Source organism: Macaca fascicularis, chromosome 6, assembly GCF_037993035.2.
Source record: "Macaca fascicularis isolate 582-1 chromosome 6, T2T-MFA8v1.1".
Taxonomy (NCBI): Eukaryota; Metazoa; Chordata; class Mammalia; order Primates; family Cercopithecidae; genus Macaca; species Macaca fascicularis.
Window position 1 is genome coordinate 133,439,857 of NC_088380.1, and position 12,157 is coordinate 133,452,013.

At 43.4% G+C, this 12,157-nt stretch overlaps 1 protein-coding gene across 9 annotated transcripts in view; it reads right to left on the reverse strand.

The window, feature by feature from the left end:
* The window catches only part of MARCHF3 (membrane associated ring-CH-type finger 3), a 166,954-nt gene that overhangs the window by 6,002 nt on the left and 148,795 nt on the right, over window positions 1-12,157 (reverse strand). For 8 of the 9 annotated variants that reach the window (XM_065546705.2, XM_015451841.4, XM_065546704.2 and 5 more), the window contains one exon: window positions 4,776-4,985. The exons of the other annotated variant lie outside the window; for it this stretch is intronic. In XM_065546705.2, coding sequence (XP_065402777.1) covers window positions 4,776-4,985 — 210 coding nt within the window. The remainder of the gene's footprint in view (window positions 1-4,775; window positions 4,986-12,157) is intronic. 9 annotated transcript variants of the gene reach the window in all.

The following is a 12,157-nucleotide window of genomic DNA, read 5'->3' on the forward strand; positions in this document are numbered from 1 at the left end:
ATCACCACAGTCTGCAGGCAAATTCAATCAATAAAAAGCCAGCATCATAAGAAGACGCTTCTTTGTCAGGGAAAATAAAGGCAGTTGAGCACAACGCCAAGGAGACCACAGGTTTGCATTGCCCTGGGTTAATGCTACTTCTCTAGATGCTCCAAGACACTGCATCCCTGCAATGCAATATAATTAGAAAGAAAGGAGGTCTAGTTTAGAAGAAGAATAAGGCAGGGAGGAAAAAGAAAACATAAAATAAAAAGATGCTAAAACAATAATGTCAGGAATTTCACTTAGATATTTCTTTTTTTTTTTTTTTTGAGACGGAGTCTCGCTCTGTCGCCCAGGCTGGAGTGCAGTGGCCGGATCTCAGCTCACTGCAAGCTCCACCTCCCGGGTTTACGCCATTCTCCTGCCTCAGCCTCCCGAGTAGCTGGGACTACAGGCGCCCGCCACCTTGCCCGGCTAGTTTTTTGTATTTTTAGTAGAGACGGGGTTTCACCATGTTAGCCAGGATGGTCTCGATCTCCTGACCTTGTGATCCACCCGTCTCGGCCTCCCAAAGTGCTGGGATTACAGGCTTGAGCCACCGCGCCCGGCCCACTTAGATATTTCTTAAAGTTTTGAGTTTAGGAGAGAGGAGGAAGAGAGTATAGAGCCACTATTCTAAAAATACTACTCCTTATGGGATGGGCTTCCTGAAGTTTCTTAGTTTATTCATCTAACTAACCTCCTATCATGGGCAAGTCTGCTATACAAAGAGCTGTGATCACATGAATATTAGGAGAAGGGTTAGAAAATGTTAGCATCTACTCTTCCCATAAGGGAGGTGACTGTGGCTGGGGCAAAGGTGTGCTATAAAGTCACAGCAGGTGGCCAGGCGCATGGCTCACGCCTGTAATTCCAGCACTTTGGGAGGCCGAGGCGCACGGATCAACTGAGGTCAGGAGTTCAAGACCAGCCTGACCAACATGGAGAAACCCTGTCTCTACTAAAAATACAAAATTAGCTGGGTGTGGTGGTCTATGCCTGTAATCCCAGCTACTCGGGAAGCTGTGGCAGGATAATCGCTGGAACTCGGGAGGTGGAGGTTGCGGTGAGCCGAGATCACACCACTGCACTGCAGCCTGGGCAACAAGAGCAAAACTCCCTCTCAAAAAAAAAAAAAAAAAAAAAAAAAAAAAAAAAAGCCACAGAAGGCTTTGGGATATCTGATTACATATTTTGATTTTGCCCTTTCTCTCTGGAAGTGATGGTGTGACTTAGGGATATAGGGATATCAATGGGACGAGGCCTTGGCAAACGGCCTCCGCAGCAATGTGCCCAGCTCACCTATCTATCTCTCACTGCACCGGGGAAAGGAGTATAGGAGTGAATTGGTCATGGGGAAATACCGCTGAATACCCTCAGGCTGCTCGTAGGCCTTGTGGGGGATGTGTCTAAAGCAGCCCCACAGTGAGCCTTGTTGGGACAGCATTCCATTGGCGGTTCCCCTTTTATAAGAAGAATTTAAACAATCAAACCATGGGACCAGGAATCAGCCTTTGAGGAACCCGGTTGCTCATTCATTCCCTTCTGTGCTGGACACTGGTTGCACCAGTGATGTAGTGAGTGGAAAGACTTCCTATACACGGTGCCTCAATTCTCCTCCAAACTCCAAACTGGGGCTAATACCAAGTCCATTACCGACAATTTCTTCATGTTTAATGTGGACTCAGTTCTCAGCCAGCTGTCTTTGTGTCTGTCCACGGGCTTCAAATCACTTGTGACATGGATAGTCATGTTTCTGGGACACCTCTACCTGAGCTCTTAGGGTGGAGCTGGCCAAGGCCCTGGCCTCCTGGGGCCCAGGTGTGCTCCTGGAACACAGCAGGTTCCAGAAGGTGGGACTCCCTGAGGGTGTGTCAGGGCTGGACCCGCATCGCCATGTGTGCCTGTGAGAAACTCCAAGGCACTCTGAGGCGTGCAGCATGAGCGCTTGTCCTTCTTCACAGTACCAGGGAGGCCCTTCCAGGAACGGCTCCTCTGAGGACCCAGGCTTGGACTGACACCGTGTTTGTTTATCTAAGACATTTTCACAGCATATTCTCCTTAAGCTTGACAGCTTGTTTACAATGGGTTTCTGCTGCAGGGCAGTTTCCAAGTGCTGTCAGCTTCTGAATTACGGCTCTTGCCAGGGCTGCTCAGTACAGCATTTATCTGGGATGGAGTTATTCTATGTTCAGTAACCTATTGCTGAGCTGACTCCACAGCACGTTTTTCACACCAGTCAAAGGGGAGAGATGCCTTCTTTCCCTGCCCTAACTTTGCATTCTATAAAGGCAGGGGGAGGGTGGAAGCTGGCAGAGCAGGGAAGCCGCAGGAAGGAGCCTGGGGCCAACACTCTGCTAGGTGCTTGCACGTATGTTCTCAGACGTTATCTCACTCTTTGCAATAACCCATTGACTCAGTGGTTATCAATTATTTCCTGTATTTTTTTTTTTTTTGTATAAGAGGAAGGATGAACAGAGAGGTTAAGTATCCTATTTGAATTTACACTGTTATTAGGATGCTAAATCTTGGGTTTAAACACAGGGCCCTTGGATTCTAAATGCATGCCTAGCACCACCCGTGAGAAATATTTCTGGAATGAAGTATGTTACCATTTTCCTGAAAGAGCCTAGTCTAGGTACCTTTTCCACCCAAACCTTTCTTTCACCTGGGATGGGAGATGAAACAAGGTCACATCCATTTTTTCTCAAGATAACCTTCTTTCTTTTCTTTCTTTCTTCCTTCCTTTCCAGCCACCTATCACCCTGTTTCTTTCTTGTTAGATAAGTGTATGCTTCACAAAGCAGGATTTCAGAAAGGCCTTACATTGGTTTTGAAAGCCCAGCATTTAAGTTCACTTCATCCATCCTTCATCATAGGCACTCTTCTAAAAAAAATTGTAGACTAGAAAACCTCTAAACATGGCAATAACTTATATTATTCTCCAAAGTACTTTCCCATATACATGTTGACTTAAATCTCATAACACCAGGGGAATTTGGCAGGATGGGCATTACCAGTATTTCCACTTGACAGATGAGGACACTGAGCCTCACAGAGGTCAGATGACTTTCCCAGAGTGGTGCTGTGGACCAAGAGTTAGATGGTGCTGCTAGGACTCCTTCATTTCTTATTTCTAACCCTCCTCCCATCACAATGGAAGCTTCTGGAACAGCTTCATTGCCTGATTAAAAATGAACCAGGACGTACTTTGGAAGCATAGACTATTTTTTTTTTTTTTTTTTGAGGTGAAGTCTCACTCTGTCACCAAGGCTGGAGTACAGTGGCATGATCTCGGCTCACTGCAACCTCTGCCTTCTGGGTTCAAGCAATTCTCCTGCCTCGGCCTCCCAAATAGCTGATATTACAGACATGCACCACCATGCCCGGCTAATTTTTATATTTTTAGTAGAGACAGGGTTTCCCCATGTTGGCCAGGCTGGTCTCAAACTTCTGACCTCAAGTGATCCTCCCACCTCAGCCTCCCAAAATGCTGGGATTATAGGCATGAGCCACTGCGCCTGGCCGAAGTGTAGACTTCTAAAGGAGGCAATAATAGTTTTGCTTGGGGCTTCATTAGCCTGGGAACAGAATGTCTAAATCAACCATAAGACTCAGGTAAGTTCTTAGCATTAGAACACTCCCTCTTTACTGAAACTGAAATGTATCTCCTTACTGTTTGAACACTCTCACTGGAGGGGAGGCGCAGAGCTGGAAGAGCCATATGATGAAGAAGAGGGAAATGAATAGGGTCTTGGGAGTGGCAGCTGGAGGAACAGGGTCTGGGAGACAGAGAAAGGGAGGAAGTGTATGCTAGAAGCAGCTTCCACATGCTGACACTGTGCTATGGGATATGGGAATGGTACATTTTAGACAGGAAATACATATTAAATAACAATGGAACGTGCTCAGATTAGAAACGAGCAGGCACAGGAGAGTAATGCCAGGAAGCAGGGGGTCTAGCTTCTGAAAATATTCTAGGAGACAGTGATGTCCTTCCCTACAGCTCCCAGAGGTAAGCATAAAGAGAGAGATCAAATGTTGCATTTTGTGGGTGCTGTCAACTAGTACTCAAGCAATCAACCTACTGCATGAAGTTAAAAGTTAAAAGGATGTAAAAAGGGATATTTAAAAATTCTTCCTCATATACAGCGAGAACACTTATTGGGAAATGGCCTTTCTTTGGTGGCAGCTTCTCAGCTAGATAAATTAGTGCTTTTATGGGCAGCAGAGTCAATATCCCAACACACAGAATAATCATCAGGCAAAGTGCGCCTCCACGTCCAACAAAGACTTTAGGCTGTGTCAGGACGTAAGAAGAAAATAACCAGCAGGGAGGATTCATGGTCTGTGCAGGCAGTGACAGCAACAGCGGCCAAGTACATCATTCATAATATACTACAATCCCAGCAAAAGTGAGAAATATAAACAAGAGAAAGAAAATGCCATGCCTCGTAACAGATGGAGTCCTAGAGTACTAGAGGAGGGAAACGTCCAAGGTGTGTCTGTGTCTTTGACTGATGGACACCCAGAAGCTGAGCTTTTTCTTTATGTGATCTGCCTTAGCATCACAGACACACACACAAAGGCACACACACACATAGTCATAAACCAAATCTCACGCTCCCGCCAGCATCTGAAGGTCTGCTTTCTACCAGGCAGGTGAGTGTGTTACAGACAAGAAGAAAGGCCTGTGCCAGCGGTGAGGGTGCCAGCTCCAAATGGCCTGAACCCCAGCCACGGCCCATACTTACTAGTGTCCAAAAGAGGTAAATAGTGAAGAGTGCGACAGTGAGTGCAATCAGCCCGACGGCTTCTAGCCGACTACTAAAGTGCAGGTGGTCCACGGCGCCCCGCAGGCACAGCCAGCCCGAGATGGTGGCCAGGGGAGTTATAAACAAGAAGCACACCATGTCGCCAAACAGAGTCCGCTTCTCATGCTGGGGGCCAGGATTTCTCAGCCACTGCCAGGTAAAGGGAGACAGAGAAGAGCAAGGGAGAAGGTTAAATGCCAGTGTGGAGTGGAGAAATGCTGCTCTGAAGTTATCTTTGCCTTCAGAACCTTGGGAAAAGGCATTTCTGTCTTGTTATGAGATAACAAGGAAGCGTTCAGGGCTCATTCCTATGCCCCACCCCCTGAATAATAATGATATGATACAAATAACAATAATAATTTATAGTCTCCTTGCTGTAGATGACCTACTTTTTGTGAAAATAGTCGTTACTATTCTGAATCACAATGATCCCATGTGGAAGGAAGAGAGAATGTTACTGTTGGAAGGTAACAGCTGAGGTAGGATAAGCTCAGTCATGTGTCCAAAGCCTTCCAGTGTCTTGACCCTGGGAATGTCTGCAGGAAAGGGTTGGGTTGCTCAACCCCTGCACATTCCCAAGACAGGCCTATTTTTAGGACTGGCTCTTGACCAGCTCCTGAGAGATGAGCTTTGAGTCCTAGTAATAGTTTGCCTCATAAGACTATTTTGCATGCCAGAGGCCTTGGGCCACAATACTAGTATGATCAGATACTTTATGTCAACAATGTGATTTATGGTGAACACCTCTTTTTGCCCTGGGAGGCTGGAGTTTGAGTAGCTGAGGTCAGTCATGCAGATATTGCATGTCTGTGTGACTGATCCCAGTCAAAATCCTGAATACTAAGGCTCAGGTGAGCTTCCCAGATTGGCAAATACTTCGCACATGTTGTCACAAATCATTGCTGGAAAAATTAAGCATATTTGTTTGACTCCACTAGGAAAGGACACCTGGAAGCCTGTGTCTTGTTTATCCTGGACTTCGCCCCATGCACCTTCACCCTTTTCTGCTTTTAATCTGTATCCCTTTGCTGTAATAAACCATAACCATGAGTATAACAGTTTTTTTCTGAGTCCTGTGAGTCCTTTTAGTGAATAACTGAGCCTGAAGATGGTCTTGGGGAGAGCCAACATAGAATAAGACTCACCTGATGCCATGAACTCATTAATGCCCTCTCTTGGCTTTTGGATTCTGAACCTCCTCACTTAGGAACATCTCTGACATCTTGATTATGCTACCATCTTGACTGAACCAATCCCCAAAAGGATGAGGAAAACCTCATGCTTGTTGAAAGACTAAAGATAATTTCTACAGTTAGGAAAATAGGATGGCTGTCCTCCCATTTGGGTACCTGCTTAATGCTTGCTATAATGCTTTCCAAAATCCATTCAACAATATATTTAATTCAGTGCTTACATAATGGTGTCAATTCACATGGGTAATGAGGCCTAATAGCTTTTCTTCAGATTAGCATTGAAACACTCTACAGATAATTTGACATTCCCATCTCACTGTTCCATGTAGTAACGACAGAGTCCAAGTTGTCCAGAGAAGGAGTGGGGTCAAACACAGACGATGAGGAGAGACACTAGCACACTCTGTCTTCCATTTCGTCCCTACCAACAAACAGGGACCTAGTATTGACTGTCTGCTGATGTGTGCCCAGCAGTGCCACACATCTGGCTTGCCAAACAGGAGCACTGGCCACCGAGGAGACAGCCCAAGCGGCCAGGGCAGCAAATCCTACAAAACCACCGGGAGGAAGGGAAGGGCCATGATGGGTGAGACAAGAGTGGGTGGGGCTGACAGGAGAGGGAGGGGAAGGCCATGCTCCAGGATGGAAGGACAAAATAGAAAAGCTGCACAGAGGGAAACAAGTTGAGGAAAGAGCAGTGTAAGACCTGGCAAAACCCCAATGACTGAGTAAAAGAGGCAGGTGGTAAAAGGCACCAAAGAAAGTTTTCTGGGAGGTGCCCTTCCTCAAATGTTTGCATGAATCCCCAACATTCCACATTTCAGAGACAATCCACCTTAAACATGGGCTGAGATGGTGAATACAGTCAGTTTCACCTCAAAAGTGGACAGAAATAAGTATTAAAACATAGATAATGGGGAGCTGACTTGTCTGTGAATTTAAATACTGCATTATAAATATTTAATGTAAATACCAAAATAAGTGCAAATGATATTATTAATCCTGCATGTGTTGTCATGCCACCTCAGACATCTCAGCAGCTTCAAAGAAGTTCAAAGAGCTCTTATTAATTAACATGTTCTTGCCTAAGTACTGGGAATATCACTATCAAGTGGAGAGTAGAAATAGGGCATTATTGTATCTTAATTTTACAGAGGCTCAGTAAAGTTAAATGTTGGTGCCAGGTGATTGAGAAGCTGAACTGAGAAGAGGATCGAGATCTCTACTCTTATTTAGATGTTAGTGAATATTCAAAAATTAAAATTGCAAGACATTCAGACATCCAGATTCTTAAACAATGGTGACCAAATTATAGCAAACCAACCCAATTCTCCTCATGGTTTGGGTTTTCCCTGAAGCAGATAGACATCTGGTGTACTCTTCTCTGTACCTCCATTTTGGAACAGTAGGCCCTGAATACCTATGCTACCTATGTACACAGAAATGCTGACCTCATTAGCTAAGACTTCCCTTCCTTTCTTTGGCTTGGGAATTCTGGATGCATTTTATTAAAACTAATTCAGTACTTTACTTATTTATGTGGCCCTTGACATTACCCAATGAAATGACTTAGATATGGAAGGAGGGGAGGAGGTAATTATGAATCAATGTTTATCTCTGCCTGATGCAAAATAAATGTGCAAAGACAAACTAGAGATTATAATTGCTTGTTCCCGGTTCCTGTTTTCTAATTGTTCTTTGATCTTCCGTATTTATGTGCCCATGATCACCCAATAAGATGAATTCTGCACCTTGTTAACTCTAGTTTTGGGGAGTTCAGCTTACTCTTTGTGTTGTTTGCTGCTGATTGTATTTAGGTATGGAGTACTTTACATGGTACTATTATGTTAAATTATGTATCTTCTGCAGAGCTCCAAATGTTATCTATTATACAAAGGCAGGTTTGTGAGCAAGATCAGTAGCAATCATCCATCCTCATTGAGGAAAAGAGAAAACTACCCTTGGCTATGGTAAGAGCCACTAAGTATTCAGATATATCCATAAATCAACATAGAATATTAATATAAGCAAAGTTTATAACAGATAAAAATTTGATTACAGTTTATGTTTCTAGCAATATGGAATTGTCTAAATAAATTATGGAATTTACTTAACATAGAATACTATATATTAATAGCAATTTCAAATGCTAATGTACATTTTATATTTACTGGCATGACATATTGCTGAGCAGGAAAAAATTCTAGTGGACAGAATGTATAGTATGATCCTATATATGTAAGACATATTTACACAGAGACAGACATTTACATTTACACACACATAGTGTATTCACATAAAGAACAGGGGGACACCTAGCAAAATAATAGCTATTCTTGGTGGTGGCACTGTGAGTGGTTTAAAATTTTTTTTGTACATTATTTTCTTGTTTTTGTAAAATGCACATGGATTCCTTGTATAAATATATGTGTATAGATTACTTGTGTACAAAACAGGGAGAGAGACAGACACACAGAGTGAGAGAGAGGGACAGACAAGGCTGTCAGGGGAGGTAGATGTCTAGCTAGCGAACAGCAAACTAAAACAGCAAAACAGCTATTACTGAGAGAAGGCTGGGGCAGGCTCAGTGCTACAGCTTGGAGTTTATTATGCAATATCTCACTGAGTCCTCACAACAGTCCTATGTAGTAGGTGATAACAGTATCCCCAGTCCATAGATATAAACACCAGGGAGGAGAAAGTTTAATAACTCACCTAAGGAGAGATAGCAAGTGGGTATCAGAGGTGAGATTTAAAGACATGTGAGGAAGAACCTCACATGTCTCTTCCTTGTTTTCCTAGTAACATTTTCTTTTTGTACCAAATGGCATTTGTGTGTGTATGCTTGTGTGTGCAAGGTTTTTTAACTTTTCAGCTAGGTGGGACATATTTAAGTCCTGCTGTTTTATTGGGTACATCTGGTAACTGAATGTTTAGTTGGCTGGCCAGGATGTGATCATGGTACTTTTAGAAAATTTTCTTAGGCTCTTGTTCTGGTCTGTGTCAACTCTTTTGCCAAACCACGATGAGGTCTAATTTCCGGGTGTTTAATCTCAGCTACATTATCATGCATTGTGACCTAATTCATAATAGACAAGGGGTTGACCTCCTCGATTATTATTCTATTACATTTTTGGCTCTTATACCTTCTACCTTTCTTATCAGTTATGGGGTATATACATTGACTATTATACCTGTTCTGTAGTAGTATCCTCGTCTCCTGAGCATTAATAAAGAACAGGAAGAGGCAGAAGGCAGGCTTGTTCGTGTGTCTGTCTTCCTATTCAAATTTACCTTTATATCACTGGTGTCTAGCACAGGGCCTGCCTCATAGCAGGCACCTCATGCTAAATGAATGAGAAGAGCTTATGTTTCTTCAGCCCCTACTATATGCCAAGTACTATCTTATATGCTACATCTAATAATTCATTTACTCCTCAATAATCTTAGAATCATTATCATTGCCATTTTATAGATAGGGAAAATGAGACACAGAGAATTTAAATAACTTACACAAGATTGGTCGTGGCTTTGGTTCATGAAGTCTAGCTCCAAAGACTGTGCCCCTAACTATTCTATATCATAGTTCTTAGTAAAGCATGGGCTCAGGAAGTAGCTGGATGGAAGGGGAGGAAAAAGGTTACACCTTAACTGTACTTATCAGTACAAGAAGGAATATTTACTTACCGAAGTTCCTCTGGTGTAAGATACCAATTAACTTATCCTGCCCACTTGTGGACAGCTTTTGCAGCTCAAATGCCGTTCTTGAAGGGTCTTAAGTTTGGTCTTAGTCCTTGGCTTATACTTGGTGGTTAACTATATTTTAAAAGGCAAGGTCAATGATTGAGACTAGTAATTTTTGTGGCATTTTTCTCCTGGTGGACCCACCCATACGGCTTCCAGGGGTTCTGTGGGCAGCCAAGGGCACCCTTCTGGCATCTTGTTCTCTGGTTCTATCAAAAACATGCAGTACAGAGATCATGCTGTTGAAAGCCCCAGCAGCTGCCTATTTTTCTGTAGAAATCTCATTCTAATCATTTAACTTGTTTCTGAACCATGAGGTTGATCACTTCTTGGAAATAAGTACAACAAATAAACCAGAAAGCCCCATCATAATCAACACTGAAGGGCCTGAGACAGAAAAGGGGATTAAAGCAGCACTCTACTACCTTGCCACAGCATCATTCACTGGCTGTGAATGTACATCTAAGGTAAGCCAGGTACCAGTGGCTACTTTCAAGGTGGGTTAAGTGTGGATTTGGATTTAATTACAGTGTCAATATGTTAAATCCCCTACTGGTTGGTGGGGAAGAGGGGGTGCTGGAGGTTCTGTGTTATAGAACTTTAGACTCTGCCTCCCAAGCTCTGAGTTAATCAGCTTAAATCCCAAAGGTAGACAGGACACTGTGCAGGTCAGTTTGTACTAGAACCAGATTACACTCTGGTGGCTAATAGCTCTGATCGATTACAACCTTCCCCATGAATCTCCTTAATGAGAAACCACCACAAGAATGAAAGAAACTGATAGAAAGGAAACCATAATAAATTTATGGAGCTGGAAGAAAAAAAAGAGAAGGCATGGTCTCACAATGTTTACTCACTTGGGTTTATCTGCCCGAGTCTCCTGTTAAGCTGACACTTGGCAGAGTTATTAACCTTGCCTTTCTTGAGATGGGTCTTATTCTGCAAGCCCAACACATTCTACACTAAATTCTCGCTTATCTGGGGAGCCGGAATGTGAGGGCGGCAGTGTAATAATCAGAAGGTAAGTGATAGGTCTCTTGCATGATTTAAAATTCAAGATGAAAGTTGAAAATCATGCTTTACAGTTAACTTGAAACAAAGTAGAGAATAAAAACAAACTCCTACTGGTGTTTTAAATCCCTGAACTCCACAGTCTGTCAATGAGTTTCCAGGACAGCTGAAGACGCACAGAAGGAAATTCTGACTCCAGGGGACCTTAGGAGATGCATGCTTCAGATATCCATCAAACCAGGCTTGTAACAATGCATCTCAAAGGAGAACTTTACAGAGTATTTGCTCATGCCTTGGCCTCTCTCCAAACCTCTAGACGTGCACATTCAATGACCCAGTCAACATCTCTGCTTAGATGACTAATAGACAACTCAAACTTAATCTGTCCAAAACAGAACTCCTGATTAGCACGTACCTCGTAACTCCTTTCCCCTAAGTCTCCTCCATATCAGTAAATGACCATCCACCCCCGTCGCTTAGTCATCCTGTTCCATTCTGTGTCTTTCCTCCTGGGCTAAGGGACTTGCCCAGGACATGGTAAGTCCTATTGCTACTGCCTACAACATATACCTGGAATCTGGCTGCTTCTCTCTGCCCCACTACTGACATCCCAGGCTAGGTCACCATCTCCTACTGTGGCTTCCACTCTGGCCACCCTACTGTCCAGTCCCAAAACAACAGTCAGGGTGAGCTTCTAGAAATATAAATCAAATTAGGTTGCTTCCTTGCTCAAAACTCTCCAATGGTCATAATAAAATCCAAACTGTCTACCTGGTGCTATAAGCCCTGACTTCATCCCTTCCTACCCGTTCCCATGTCTCCTGCTATCTCTCCCTTCATTTTCAGCCTTTGTGCATATTCTTTTTCAGCTTCTCGTTATTTAGGTCTCAGCTCAAATGGCACCTTCTCATGGAAAACACTCCCAGTACCTGTGAATATTACTCAGCTATATTTTCAAGAGCACAGAATGCTCTCCGAAACGATGCTATTTCTTTAGTTGTCTATTTGGTTGCCCATGTATTGCTACCCACTTCAATTTTGTTTATTTTAATATGCCTTGTTCTAAGAACAGCACTGGAACATAGGAGATGTTTAACAAAAATGAATGAATAGGCCGGGTGTGGTGGTTTATGCCTGTAATCCCAGCATTTTTGGAGGCTGAGGCAGGTGGATTGCCTGAGGTCAGGAGTTTGAGACCAGTCTAACCAACATGGTAAAACCCCATCTCTACTAAAAATACAAAATGAACCAGATATGGTGGTACATGCCTGTAATCCCAGCTACTTGGGAGGTTGAGGCAGGAGAATTGCTTGAACCCAGGAGGCGGAGGTTGCAGTGAGCTGAGATTGCTCCATTGCACTCCAGCCTGGGCAA